Source organism: Nestor notabilis, unplaced genomic scaffold (assembly GCF_000696875.1).
Source record: "Nestor notabilis isolate BGI_N333 unplaced genomic scaffold, ASM69687v1 scaffold19301, whole genome shotgun sequence".
In the NCBI taxonomy this organism is placed as follows: Eukaryota; Metazoa; Chordata; class Aves; order Psittaciformes; family Psittacidae; genus Nestor; species Nestor notabilis.
This window is the reverse complement of record NW_009913596.1, coordinates 20,211-34,692: the sequence shown is the minus strand read 5'-3', so window position 1 is coordinate 34,692 and position 14,482 is coordinate 20,211. Positions and strand designations below refer to the sequence as shown.

The 14,482-nt window shown below is 44.7% G+C and overlaps 1 protein-coding gene across 1 annotated transcript; it reads left to right on the top strand.

Annotated features, from left to right (window-relative positions):
* The first annotated feature begins 2,197 nt into the window (after positions 1 to 2,197).
* LOC104412531 (ribonucleoside-diphosphate reductase subunit M2 B) lies at positions 2,198 to 14,173 on the top strand. The gene is made up of 8 exons (XM_010023275.1): positions 2,198 to 2,347; positions 4,135 to 4,251; positions 5,209 to 5,342; positions 6,904 to 6,998; positions 9,327 to 9,460; positions 12,046 to 12,150; positions 13,257 to 13,370; positions 13,851 to 14,173. The coding sequence occupies exons 1-8, from the start codon at positions 2,306 to 2,308 to the stop codon at positions 14,001 to 14,003; spliced, it is 894 nt and encodes a 297-aa protein (XP_010021577.1). The 5' UTR covers positions 2,198 to 2,305; the 3' UTR covers positions 14,004 to 14,173.
* Positions 14,174 to 14,482: the final 309 nt, after the last annotated feature.

Below are 14,482 nucleotides of genomic sequence, written 5' to 3'. Positions count from 1 at the left end.
GTGCAGTCTCTGCGGGCTGACCCTTCCTTTTCTAAAATACTAATTTAAAAAGATACAAACCACCTGGTTTTTAAAAGAACTTGTACCACTTTCCGGTTGTGAGGTGGTTCTCCTCAGGGTCATGCTATCACTCTGAGTCCTTGGCTCCTGGAAGCCATCTTTCTGCTTTCCTGCCATGAGGGCTCTCCTCTTGCCTTTCTGTCTCACTGTGCACTGACAGTATTTCTGGTGTGCTGACCCCTCTCTGTGGCCTGCAGCATGGCAGCTGTTAAAGGCCATTGGAAACATGACAAGTGCTCCTTGGTCTCCAGTTTTCCTGCCATACTGGAACTTTGCTTTCATGTGCTCTGCTTCACTTCTGGACACCAGAAGTGCTTTTCAAGTTATCTCCCCGCATTATGGGCTGGGTATGCAGACTTTTGAATGGCTTGGGAGCATCAAGACTGAGTTGGGAACTGCTACTTCACCTTGTGAGGTTAAAATAAATACTTGGGACGTGTCCCCAGGCAGTATAGAAGGGTAGAAGGCTCAGGAAAACGCTGGGCTAACAAGGAAAGCTTTTGCAGTATTCCCTTTCCAGGCTATGGCTGGTGCAGGAGCAGATGGAGGTGCCAGCCGCGTGGCAGGCCCTGAGGAGGTGTGTGCTAAGGCGGGGTGCCCTCTCCACACAGCCCAAATTCTCCCTTGTGGCACTTCCAGCGAGTTACTGCAACTGTCTCTGCGTCCTGGGAAATACAGAAGGTCTGGCGCTGTCATGGCCTTCAGCAGGGACCCGACAAAGTGGTGCTGGGAAATCTGTCTCATGTAGTTCAGTAATATTTAAAAATATAATAAAGTGGTAAAATTATAACCCAGAATGTGCTTCCTGATGTGTTTTCTTTAGGAGTCTGCAGTACTTGTGCCAGCTATGCAAGGTGCATATGTGTGTGGGGTTTGTTTGGTTTTTAAATGTGAGTAGAATTTTTTGTTTGAGGGTATTTTCCAAACTGAAATAGAGGATCACTTTTTATTTCATGAGTGGTTACAAGCAGGCTGGGTTTTTTTTACCTCCTGGGAGGGTACAAGCAATGGTATTCAGAACCTTTTGCTCCCCTTCCCTTCTGTATTATATATGTACTGCCTCACGTACTGCCTGTGGTTAGTTAGTTATCCTCTACAGCACTGTCAGTGGGATCTCAGAACTCGCTCAGAAAGGCATCCTGCTGGCTAAACTTTTGGTTAGTGTGAGTTGCCAGCCCTTCTGGAGAGGCTGCAGTGTGCTGTCCTGACAGCTCTTCACAACGGTTGTCTTCAGTAGGTGCTTGGTGATGTGCCTGGCAGAGATGCTGTCTGATGTTGATCTCAGGAATGGGTCTCGCCAGCTGGAGGCAAGGTGAAGGTCCTGCTTGTGGAGTGCCCTCTCCACGCTGCTCTTCACTGGCCTGTCTCCTAAACATCAGCTCTGCCTGCCTCAGCCAGGCGGGTAGCTCTCTGAGGCAGAGCTGTGCAGGAGCCTGCGCACAAGGGAGTGGGGCGGGATGGGTGAATGCAGGCAGGGCTTTTCCTGCTGCCTGCTGTTGGAAGGAGAGAAATGTAGCTTCATATCAGCACTCAAGAGCAGCCTCCAGACCCATGCTGATGTGGGCTGCCTTCTTCTCACCTCAGGATTCCATAGGCAAGCCTCCGTGCAGACTCATCGTGGCACAGGGCTGTTCCTCTACCAAACAGGATTAGTTGTTATGCTCTTGTGGCATTTTTAAGTCCGTCAGTCTATCCAGGCCCAAGGGACTTGGAGTACAGGAAATGCTTTGGAGGTATCCTAGGTGGTGAGCCTTGCGGAGCGGTGCTGGGTGTGGGCCGGCAGCAGCGTGCAGTGACCTGGCATGTACCTCCCATGTGCCATACTGCAGTGGCTGATGCCATCTCCTGGGGCACATTTCCTCCTCGCATTGCAGAGACGCTTCCTCTTCCGCAGGCAGGAGCTTCCTGGGAGGGAGCAGTCAGTGTTCTCGGTGCCGGGTGGATCCGGGCAGGCAGGCAGCCCTGCTGCTCCAGCAGTGGGAGTGCGAATGGAGGGCAAGGGGGCAGGTACCCCAGGGGGGCAGGTGAGTGTCTGCGTGACACAGGTGGCTTCTGAACCACACCTTTGGGATATGGGGAAGAGGAGGAATAAGTGACTGTAACCTTAACCAGATCTGTGCTTCATCTTCAGAGCAACCCTCCGAGAGCTGCTGAAAATGGCTTGGACCCTGCTGAGGAGCCTCTTCTCAGAAAAAACCCCCGCCGGTTTGTCATCTTCCCCATCCAGTACCCAGACATATGGAAAATGTATAAACAGGCTCAGGCCTCCTTTTGGACGGCAGAAGAGGTGAGCAGTGGGTTGGCACAAGGCACTCAGACTGGGGTCCTGTCTCTGCTGCTGGCTTCTGTGTTGTAAGGGTTGAAGTTAATTGCATCAAATATGAGGTGCCTGTGGCAGAGCAGGACTTCCTTCATGGGCACTGGAAAGAACACTGCTTCCACCAGGCAATTTCAGCAGATCTGCTCTAAGTGTTTGGTTCAGAAGAGGTGTAATTGTATCCTGGGGGCACTTCTCTGGCTACTCAGGGAACTCTATGGCTCTGATTTGCGGTCTAATAGCTCCTATCCTGTTGTGGTGCTGGTGCCTGCAACTAACTCCTTGCCCACGTAAGATGTTCTGGGTAATTTCGTGTGATTGCTGGTCTTTACTGTTAGACACCTAATTTCCAGAACGATGGTGATGATCAGAGACACTTACTGAAAATGCTTCTGACTCCTGATTGCCCTGGTTACAGTGTTACAGAGCAAGCTGTGAGTTTTGCCCTGAAATTGCTCATTAGCCAGACCTGAGCAGTACTCAGCTTGCTACACTTGCCGCAGAGGATCTGGGGGGATTACCTGCCAGATGAGCTGGTTGTTCTAACTCACAGCTCCTGCAGCCTTTCCTCGTTTGTGAGCAGCCATCTGCAGTTGCGGGGGAGTGAGCTGGAAGTACTGGTAGTCTCTAAATGGGCCGGTCGGTGTCCTGGGATGGTGAGGAGCAGCTGTCTGTAGAAGTGCTACTCTGTTGCCAGCCTGGGAGGCTTGCTGCCCTGTTGCAGTAGAGGTTGATTTAAGCCATAGAAGAAAAGGGATCTAAAACTCCTGCCTGATCAGCATTTTACCATATTACTGGTTCTTTCTTATCCTGTCCTACCGTCTGTTGGTGCATTTACAAATGAACTGCAAAGTTAACTGTAAAATTTGTCTGTGTGTGTATGTGTTTACACACACACCTGTATGTGTACATGTTTATACACACACCTGTATGTGTACATGTTTATACACACACCTGTATGTGTACATGTTTATACACACACACACATGTATACATATATGGTTATAGGCCTCCATATTTTTCGCATCTGGCCGTACTTAACTGGTGCTGTGGTTCAGAAATCCCTCCAAACAAAAAACAAACAAAAAAGTCCTATGCCAAGGAAGTTGTGGTTTCTGCCGTGGCTAGAGTTCAGTCTGGTAGACAAGAGCAGTTGCACAGCATTCACCCTGTGCCATTCTTTGGCAGGATGGAGGCTGAACACCTGCCAAAGGCAAAGGTCCCCTCGGAAAGTTTTGTTGTTCTGTACAAAGCCACCAAGCTTAAAGTTACTTAAAACTGAACTTTCTTATTTTCAAAGGATTTTACTTCATTTTGTACTTCCTTGTCTCACCTCGGTCCATCGTTTGGCACACCTGGGTATGGGTTTCTTGGAGCATCAGCATTTATTTCAAGTGGAGTTTAAGTGTTTCAGAATGAGCTCAGCTTACTGGTGCATGTCCGTACTCATGATAAGAAGATACTAATGCTTTTCAAAATCTGATCTATTTATAATTCAATAGACACTGACTTTTATTCCAAATTACAAAAGTGTAATCTGCAAAGCAAACATGTGATGTTACTGTTGCAGAGGGAGACAGCAGTACTGTTCTGTGCCTATTGTCTTTTACAGTCACATGTATTTAAATTCCCTACATGTAAAGATTAGAGAGCAAACACCAAAACTCTGCCTTGGTCATTTGACTTAGGCTGATTCTGTTCTTAGAGAATGATAGACTTAAAGGGGCAATAATGTTTTTCTTTTTTCTTTTCATCAGGTTGATTTGTCAAAGGACCTTCCTCACTGGAACAAGCTGAAAGCAGATGAAAAATACTTTATTTCTCATGTTCTGGCATTTTTTGCAGCCAGTGATGGAATTGTAAATGAAAACCTGGTAAGGAAGCTTTACAGAGGGCTTAAATACTTACTTATTTTATTGGATTATTGGCTTTTCATTTTGCTTTTCTCACATTAATGCATAAAATTATTAAATGTGCTTTTTTATCCCTGCCCATCATCTCACCTTTGCCAATGGGAATAAGCAGCTCTTTCTGTTGGGGCTAGTGTCTGAGTTAAATTGGGTAAACTGTGGTCAGCAAGACTCCAAATCACATCACTCTTGGACACAGTTTTTAAACTGAGCCTTCTGCCTGGCTGTGTTGATCCATGTTTCTCAATGAATTAATAGAACCCCACACTTCTTCCTGTACTTGTGTTGGATGAGAAATAGGGAGGGATGGTGCTGTGCCATGCTCTGTATCCTTCATTTTGGTAAAACCCTTTTTCCTCTCACTGAATGGCATCCTAGAATCTTTGAGGGCTGCAGGTGGATGTTGATAAAAAGGTGGGGAAATCTTTCTGCTGAAATTAGTTCTGGACTGCAGAATGTCTCACCACAGCTTATCAGTGGTAGCTGACTGCAAATGCACAGTTTAAATCTTGAATGTCTGTAACGTGTAGAATGTCATAGCATCTGCGCATATATTGCATGGACATGTGTTATGTCATATAGTTGGGTTTTTTTTTAATGATAAACAAAAAGTCTGAGGCTTTGTTCCACAGGAAGTGATTACTGCTGCAATATTTCACTGTTCTCCTCCTGTGTACCTGTGCCCTTATGCTTCACTAGAGCTCTCTATCCAATATGCACAGCAGATGTATTTACTTCTAGCTAGCTTGCTTTGTTTTCTTCTGCACCACACCTGTTGACATACTTGTGAATAAAGAAGGGCTGAACGGCTCCCATCCTTTCTTTGGGGTAAAGATCTATTGCCATTCTGATTAAGCTTACAGTACCGTCATGCAGGACTGGTTTTACTTCACTCATTGCCATGCTTTCTGGTTTTGGCAGGTGGCACGTTTTAGCCAGGAGGTGCAGATCCCAGAAGCCCGCTGTTTCTATGGCTTTCAGATTCTCATTGAGAACGTTCACTCAGAGATGTACAGCTTGCTTATAGACACCTACATCAAAGATCCTGAGAAAAGGTAAACCTCTGGATGTGTTACAGACCTATTGTCACTTAGACCGGTGGCATCATTGTTGGGCAGCAGCAGCAAGCAGCTGCCTTCTGTTTTCATATTGACATACTAGGGGAGATGGGGCCAGTCCCTTAAAGCTTTCAAGGCTTGCATGCCTCACCCCCAAAATAGAGAGAAGTATTACTGACCAACAGACCTGTGTGGGACTGTCATAGAGTTAGTTAATACTTGTATAAATCTTTGATTGCAGGAAGTGTGGACTATCTGAAATATTGTTAGAGAACTTCCTTGTGGTTATTGTGCTCCTGAGGTGCTTGCTGTCACATCAGCAAATGATCTGCCTCAGGAAATTGGGTGCTTGTGATCCAGCTGGTGTTTCTAAGATACACTAATGAATGTACTGCAATTCTTTCAGCTTTTTTATTGTCAGTGCTTTTTCATGCAACTTGAACTGTTTATTTTTAAGGTACTGGGTTCTTTGGAGACCCCCATCACCTTTGTAGTCTGTAGAACTTCTTAGTGCAAATGGTAATATATTTGAAAAGAAGCACTTTCCCTCAGAGACTCCACCATGGTGATGGTCAGGCAGAGCTTGGTTTCCCACGGTGGTATCTTGTGTGGTAACAGTAGGAGGACTGCAAGGTTCCATTTCAAGTGTTCAGCGTGGGAACAGAGCCTGCGCTCATGGGAATTGTCCAGTTTCTCTTGTGGAATTGGGCAAGATGAGGTTTAGCTCGGTGGGTAGCAAGTAGCTACCATCTGGCTTGGAGTCCAGTGGGTGGTCACTCCCGGGATGGGATGTTTGAGTTCATTTCCCATCTCTGCAGCTCACCTCCTCTGAGACCTTGGGCGTGCTGCTTTCTGCACATCTGCCTCCTTGTGCCCTTGTTATCAGAGATCACGTTGTGGTTTAACCTGACAGGCAGCTAAACACCACACAACCACTTGCTCACTGCTCCCTTCCCCCTCAGTTGGTTGAGATAAAGACAGTTTAATGGGACAAAAAAGGAATGGAAAATAACAACAATGGTGATAAAAGAATTAGAATATACAAAACCAGTGATGTACAATGCAGTTGCTTACCACCTGCTGGCTGATGCCCAGCCAGTTCCCAAGCAGTGGCCCCCAGCCAGTTCCCCCCTAGTAAATATACTGAGCATGGCATCGTATGGTATGGAATATCCCTTTGGCCAGTTTGGGTCAGCTGTCCTGTCTGTGTCTCCTCTCAGCTTCTTGTGCCTGCAGCCTACTTGCTGGTGGGGTGGTGTGAGAAGCTGAAAAGTCCTTGACTTAGTGTAAGCACTGCTGAGCAACAACTGAAACATCAGTGCGTTATCAACATTATTCTCATCCTAAATCCAAAACACAGCACTGTACTAGCTACTGGGAAGAAAATTAACTCTTTCTCAGACAAAACCAGGACAGATGATCACCCCTTGGGGGTGGGAAGTGTCTTATTTGGATTAGTTCAGAGCCTGGTGTAATAGGTTCCTCTGGTGGAGCCAATGTGGACAGATTTACATCACTTTTTATTATATTGATGTTTTCTCTTTCTTTTCTTCTATAGAGATTACTTATTTAATGCTGTTGAAACAATGCCTTGTGTCAAGAAGAAAGCAGACTGGGCTCTGAAGTGGATTGACGACAGAGAATCCACTTTTGGTGTGTAGCTTCTTAAAAACTTGTTTCTGTCACACGTCACAAACCAATCCTCTGGGAGTAAGCTGCATCCCTGGAATGTGAAATGAAATTCTCCACAGATGATGTAGTGGTTTGTGGGTCTCTGATTTAGCTAAAGCACTAGAAGTAACTTCTGGTGAGCGTGTATGTTTTCATCTTCAGCTAAAGCAATATAGTAATGTCAGTGCCCACTAGAATCATGTTATGAAGAATGCTTGTGGTTTTCTCTGTCTTTTTTGACTTTATACTAGTTTCTTCAGGTTTTGCTTGTAGACCTTATTTTCTAGGAGTTCTACTTATTTCTTCAGTTGTCTCCTATTTTGTACTCCAGTCTGCAAAACTGGGCAGCTGAAGTCCAGGCTTTTTCTGTGTTCATGTTCATATAGACAAATCTACGTGGTTAGTCTTTTTTGTAACAGCATGACTGAGTCTGGGTGAAAAAGGTTCAAGAATCATCTGTCTCTGGTGTTTCTGGTTTGCTGTTGGGACCAGGTTTCTAGTTTTCTTATCTCATTTCAGAGCTGGGACACTGGCTCACCTTCCATCAGCATGGTGCAGAGCATCCTTTCCAGTGTTGCATTCAGTTGCATTCAATTGCATTCAGCTTACAATGTTGACTCTGAAGGATGTGTTGTAACTCAAACGAATAACGGGCAGAGCCTGGTAAATTTTCTAAACCAAATACCCTCTATACTTACAGAAAATGTAGGAGGTGGAGAGATTCAGCCAGACAAACAAAATAAATCTGAGTATCATTCTTCTGCAGCATCTGTTGTTCACAGCTCATGTTTGAGTGGAGTTGTTTTTGTAGCTGTAGATTCTCCTGTCCTGGAGTGTCCCTCTACCTCCCCAGTCTGGCTTTGCTTGTGGTGTGTGGAGTCCCTTCTTCATCTCCTTCATTTGGCTCCCAGCAGTGTGGGGTGTGACAGGCATCAAGTTCCCTAACTCAAAAGGCAATGTTCTGCTCCCCGCCCCCAAACTGCATGCATCCTATCCAATTTTTTTGTAAATTCTTCTATTTTTTTTCATCTTACTGGGAAAAATTCCCAAATTTAGAACATTTGTGAGATCTTACAGTTATGGATATCTCATATGGAGATGAGGCATATGAAAGTGGCTGACTAGCTTGTTTCTTGGTGTTTCCTTACAGCTTGGGGACCTGCCCTGCAACCAGGTCCCCACAGTCTGGTTGATTTCTTATGCTGAGGCTTCAGTTGCTGTATCTGTTCTGTGGACTCCCAGCATGCTGTATGCCACTGCGGACTCAGTTACGTGGTGCTGCTGCTAAGTGTTTTTTGTTTCAGCGTAACTCATTCGTATGATAGCTAGTCAGGTGGAATGTAGTAAAAACCTTACTGATATTCAGTCTTGTGCTTTATTATAGTGTGCGCAACCTTCCTCCACTCCTCTCTAGAAGTAACCTAGGAGATTTTTAGTGTTGCCAGACAAATTCTTTCGTTAGTAACTTCACTTCAAGTCAGTGTTGCCCTTCGTGTTTTTTCCCGACCTGAATTTCCTCAGATAAGCCAGCAGATGGCATTTGCGTCTCATAGGGGAAGTGGAACATCTGGCTGTTAGAGGAGTTACTTTATTTTTTTAAAGAGAATTCTGTGCAGTTCTCACTGTGAAAAGGCACCAGCACTTAATGCAAAAGCTCCTTATGTTAGAATATATCCAAGGATCTGGTGAAGTTGTTAGAGTACACGGAATGATGTGTCTTCACTAAGCAGTCAGATGGTTTTAGAGTCTGAAGAAATACATTCCTGTAGAGAACAGGGAGAACTGGGGCCAATAATGCTGTGCTTTCCTTGGATGAAAGGTGGGATAAGTAGTTATTTGTGTCTTGATGAATTACGTTATGTGTACTTCAGTCTTGTAAGAATATGGTTTTATGTAGATTCTCAACAAGTAGAAACTGTGGTGTAGGGCTTTTAGTTTAATTTATAGGAGATCAGCTCTTCTCTCAGTTTTGCCAATTAGCTACGCAGCCATTTTCCTGCCTTTTAGGAGGAAGAGATAAAGGAGTGCCAATGTCTTGCCTGCTTTGGACAGATATGTTCTTTCCCTTCTGACCTGTAGCAGTTTCAGTGGGTGCTCTGGTTCTGCTGGAGCTGCCTGTGGTTAAGTGCTGTTGCGTGTATACACCTTGTGTACCTTGAGATCTGCTGAAAGATGTGGTCAGATACAGCACCTGGTGCTGCAAAGAGGATCACTCCTCTCCAGCATCAGCCTGTCTGAAGCAAATGGTGCATCTTGCTGATGAGCAATATGCTGTTTTGTGTCTAACTGAAAATGTGTTCTGTTAAACAGGTGAGAGAGTGGTTGCCTTTGCTGCAGTTGAAGGCATCTTCTTTTCGGGTTCCTTTGCTGCTATATTTTGGCTGAAGAAGAGGGGCCTGATGCCTGGGCTGACTTTCTCCAATGAACTTATTAGCAGAGATGAGGTAATATGTTGTATCCTACATACTGTCTGAGAAGAAAAGTGGGTTTCCAGTGGAAAGGCAGAATTATATTCTGATGCTATGTTCCTCAGCAGCAATGCCTGTTTATAAAACGAGTAAATATAAATATTAGCAATACCCTAATGCATAGTATTACTTAAAAGGTGGACTTTTTGGATTGAAGGGGACATCTCTTTTCCTGTGCCTGGCTGCCCAAGGACTGGTGTGGAATTGCATGGTCCCCAAGTGCAGTGGTGGCTGTCTTGAGCAAGGACCTCACTAGGACATGACTCTGAGCCTTGCTGTACCTTAACTGCTTTAAACAGGTCCAAGTGGCCTCCTTGTACCACTCCCCATTACAAGCCCCTAGCTGTGCATCCCAGAGCCTGCAGACTGCCTTCTGTGTCCATCGCCTGGCCAGCTGTGTCAGGGTGCTGCACAAGCAGCAGATATCTTTCCTTTTCCATGTTCTGGTGTTACTGCACAGTGATAGAACCTCCTGGGTGTGGGCAGCTATAGGTCTGCATTAGAGGGGAATGCTTAAAATGTGCTGTGTCTGAGGGGCTGCGTGTCAGCACACCGAATGTGCTGACAAGTGCCTTTGCTTTTCACTGCTTCCTGCATTGCTGCCTGCCAGTTGGCAGCAGTTGCTTACAGTTGGGGCCTGTCTTTGAGGTACCACACAACTTACGGTGCTGTCAGCACTGAAAAAGCAGAAGGACCAGTTTTGTATGCAGTATAAACGTGCTAGTGGTTTGAATTTACCAGAGTTGGTCTAAATTAATAGAGGCCTTTATCATACTGTAAGTCATTTCCGTGTATTAGATAAACTGGTTTGAAAGGAGGCATCTTACAAGATGTCTTTAATTTAAAAGACACTTTTGAATTAAGTGATATGATCAGTAAGCAGAACAAAACAGTTTTTCAGCCTTGACCTTCCTGGTGCCTTTTGTTTCTGTGAGTCATCGTGAACTGACGCGTTCACGTGAGGAAGTGTGTTTGTCAGAAGGATCACTCGCAGGTGAATGAGATGCAAGTTCCTCCATACAGCAGTGTAACTGTACTTCTTTGCAGAGCCGAGCACCAAAAGACTAGATTTTTCTTGAGCTCCACTGGCATAATTTCAATTGCAGAGCTGTTATGAAGCGTAAGGCTTGGTGCACACAGCACCTGCACCAAAACCCAGGAAATGCTGTTACAAAAGCAGTGACAGTAAAAAGAATCCACAGTGGAAAACTACACAAGCTGTTTTTTGATGCACCTGGACAGATAAATAGTTAATGCTCAATATGGGTTTTGAGCTGTAGGCTCTGTTCTCAGGCTGTTGTTTGAGCTGGTGCAACTCTGATTCTTAAAGGTGCAAAGCTGGTGGGACCAGTCAGTGCAGCACACCTCTTCAGGTGAGAAGCCAGGCATGTCCTGCAGCCTGCTGCTGATGTTGCCCTGGACAAGACTATGGGAAGCCCTGCAGCAGGCACTTAGTGCTGTCCCTAGAGGGGGAGTATTTCCCAAATTATGTTATTTCAGGGCTGTTTAATCACAAGGATTTTGCAGCCTTTCTGAAAAAGATTTTGCTTCTTGGATTTGTTTTGACCATCATTAACAATAGCAGTGGATTGTCTCATAGCCCATTGTCCACCAAATCCTTCTGACTGGTTTTCACTCTGGATGTGCCCTCATGGTGCATATAGGCTGTAATCACCACCTTGCTGTCAGGGGGAGAGACAGCAGCACAGTGCTGCTTTAGTCTAGCAGCAGTGGGTATGGCTGACGCCAGAGGCTCAAGCTGTAGCCAGGCAAAATGGAGGCACCTCTTAGAGCAGCGGTCTGGAATCCCCCTCAGACTGTGAGGGATTCCTTGTCTCCTGATGTTGTCTTATCCTGGCTGGAGGCTTTTCTGGAAAGTTTGGGAATCTTGCGAATGAGCAGAGTTTACTGGGCTCTGTGCAGGATAGTGGGGTGGATGTGAAGGTGGGTTGAGTTGGGGCGCAGTAGTCTTAAGTATTAAAAATCTATGCATGTTGTGGTAGCAAATTCCTCACAGTAACTGCACATTGTGTGGAGGGACTTGTTCTTCTTGGATTTGGTGACTCTAATCTGAATCTTCCTTTCTGAAAATGCTGTGAGGAGAAGCAAGGGAAGACATGCTACTGAAGGAACTTAAGCCAGGTATTTCTGTACAGGTGTCTCTAAGTGGAGACAGGGTAAACAATCTACCTTAACTGGCTGGTAGTTTTGCAGGTCTTGGTGTAGGAGTCTTTCTGCAGAAGCATCTCTGGTGGAAGGCAGGGGCTGTGCAGTGCTCTGTGCAGGATCACTCACAGTAGAGCACCTCTCAAAAATATTTACCTGAGAAATACGTATGCTGAGCATTATTTTAGCACAGGTGGCATGTGCTGGATTTCAGAACTTATTAATTGGGCTGTAAACTAGAAGTGCCTGCTACGTGTGGTAGCATTAAGACTGTCAAAGAAGCAGGAGGCTAAGAAGCTTCAACGTGAGTAAAGCTGCCTCAAAGGAAGAGCAAACTATGTGAAGGAAGGAAAAGCTGACTTTCTTTTTTTCCCCATTGTTCTCTGTTACTTCAGGGTCTACACTGTGATTTTGCTTGTCTCATGTTCCATTATTTAGTAAACAGACCATCAGAAGAGCGGGTCCATGAGATCATCGTCAATGCTGTTGAGATCGAGCAGGTAAGCCTGGCCATGACAGCAGCATGGGCTGCATGGGACCAGTATTATGTGCATAAATAAACAAACTAACTGCTACCTTTTGAGATTCCATATGTGATACTTGGCTCAGGCCTGGACCTCTGGTGCATTATACTATCCTTTCCCTCTTCCTTGATGGTGACAATAAGAATTGAAGACTTCCTGATTCAGTTGTCAAACAACTGGGAGAAGCTGAAGCTGGCAGCTGATTTTCTCCTTAATGACAGAAAGTAAGAAAGGCTGTCTTCTTTAGGGTAGGGTAGGGTAGGGTAGAATAGTTCCAGTTGGAAACGATTTACAGCCACCATCTAGTCCAACTGCAACTGTCTCTTAGAGAAGAGTTTGCTACCTCTGACCTTTCAGGATCTTTGTCTCTCCCTACTGTATACACATCCCCACCTGTCCTCAGGAGAAGACAGGGTCTGCTGTGGCCACGAGTACTGTGCTGAGTTCTGAGGCTGCTGTCAGATTCTTTCACATGAGCTGCTACCCATTTGCAACTACAAGTTTCTGCACTGCTGAGTGTTTGGCAGGATTGTAGTTTAGTGTTTCTTTTCTGTTGTCATTTAACTACTGTGATGATGACAAATGCCCCAGCTTTGCCGTACAACACTGACAGATATTGCATCGGTGCCTAAGTATGTACATGGCTGTGTTCAGCACTTATATATATCACTGTCCTCTCTGATCTGTTGTTCTATAATGGCTAGAAGCCAAGGAAAACAGGAGTTTTCTGGCTCTATTCCTGCTCCCACTAGTATGGTCTGTAGGTTTTGTGGAAGTTGGAGTTCAAGCTTACACTGAAGCTTGGGATCTTACAGGGAAGAGGAGAAAGGCAGACAAGAGGAGCAGTAATAGAAATTCTTGTGCCTTTTCCAGAAAAACATGCTAAAAATAAAGGAAGATACAAACAACGACTGGAAGCAGAAGACACTTGTTGAGTTTAATGATGCAAGTTAGTTATTCAGACAAGTGCCTGAGGAGCCTGTAATATTGCAAATTGTGTTACTGTGAAACACAGGTGTCTTCTCTCCTTTTCCCTTCCTAAATTTAATTTCTCTAAATGTCTTCTGTATTTTAACTTGTAGGAGTTTCTGACAGATGCGTTACCTGTAGGTCTGATTGGAATGAATTGCACTTTGATGAAACAATATATTGAGTTTGTTGCAGACCGGTTACTGATGGAGCTTGGGTTCTCAAAGGTGAGAGATGCAATTGCCTGAAGTGCTGGCCTGCCCAGGCAGCCCAGGAAAGCTATCAGCACAAAGCACTTTCTTAATGTGCCTGGTAGCAGGTCATATTTAGTGCTTGCACTTCCTATGAGTGACAGCTGAAACCACAGCATTAATATATATCCTTCACTGTTTAAAAGAGCAAGAACAATTTATGCCAGTGTTTCACTTCAGCTGCTCTGCAGGTTTGTAGTGGGAAGCTTATGCTGTGCTCAGGTGCTGCCGTCCTCTAAGGGTAATAAGCACCTTGTGCTGGTGAACTTCACCACAGACCAAAATCTTGGGGAGTGACAGTACTGAATTTGCTTAGATAGGGGTCCATAGATTCTACAGCATATTGCAGCAAGGGATGACCTGGTTTGAAAGGGTTTGGCTGTTTTGTTTGTTGGACAATTTAAAGCACTGTTACCCTTTCAGAGTCACCAGTGTAATAGTGTTTTCCTTTCCTAGGCCTTTCATGCAGAAAATCCTTTTGATTTCATGGAAAATATTTCTCTGGAAGGAAAAACAAATTTCTTTGAGAAGCGTGTTTCGGAATATCAGCGTTTCGCTGTTATGGCAGAAACAATGGACAATGTGTTCACTCTGGATGCAGATTTTTGATGACTTGGCAAACAAATGGTTACTGTTTCCCTTTGCCTATCTCACTTTCTGCTGTGAAGTTGTCTTTATTTTCTCTCCTGGAATTGGAGTCTACTGGGATTTTTTTCCTTGGTTTTCATGTTGTTTGTCAGAGAAGTAAATATATTTCTCTCTGTGTCATTTAAGAAAAAAAAGGGGGGGGTCCTTTTTATATGGCTTTTTAAAAGGATTGCCTTTTTAAGACTCCCTTGATTCATCTACTGTAATTGCTGTCTTTAAAAATCGCCTGATACAACTACTTTTTTTAAGACTTTGGTAGTACTTTAAGAAAGCAAACTGTGTATTTACCTCATGTTACGGTATTTTAATCTGAAAACCGGATGAGGTATCACTCTATGTATATATGTTACTATAAATTATTTTCATGGTTTCTATTTTCATGTTTATAGAGTTGGTTTAGAATAAAAGCTCTTCCCTTTCATCTTGCAGCAGATAGAGTA

Bases quoted from the DNA above. Each gene is read 5' to 3' on its own strand.
- LOC104412531 (XM_010023275.1), top strand. From the start codon at position 2,306: ATGTATAAACAGGCTCAGGCCTCCTTTTGGACGGCAGAAGAG. The intron at 2,348-4,134 runs GTGAGCAGTGGG...TCTTTTCATCAG, and splicing joins CCTTTTGGACGGCAGAAGAG to GTTGATTTGTCAAAGGACCT. The intron at 5,343-6,903 runs GTAAACCTCTGG...TTTCTTCTATAG, and splicing joins ATCAAAGATCCTGAGAAAAG to AGATTACTTATTTAATGCTG.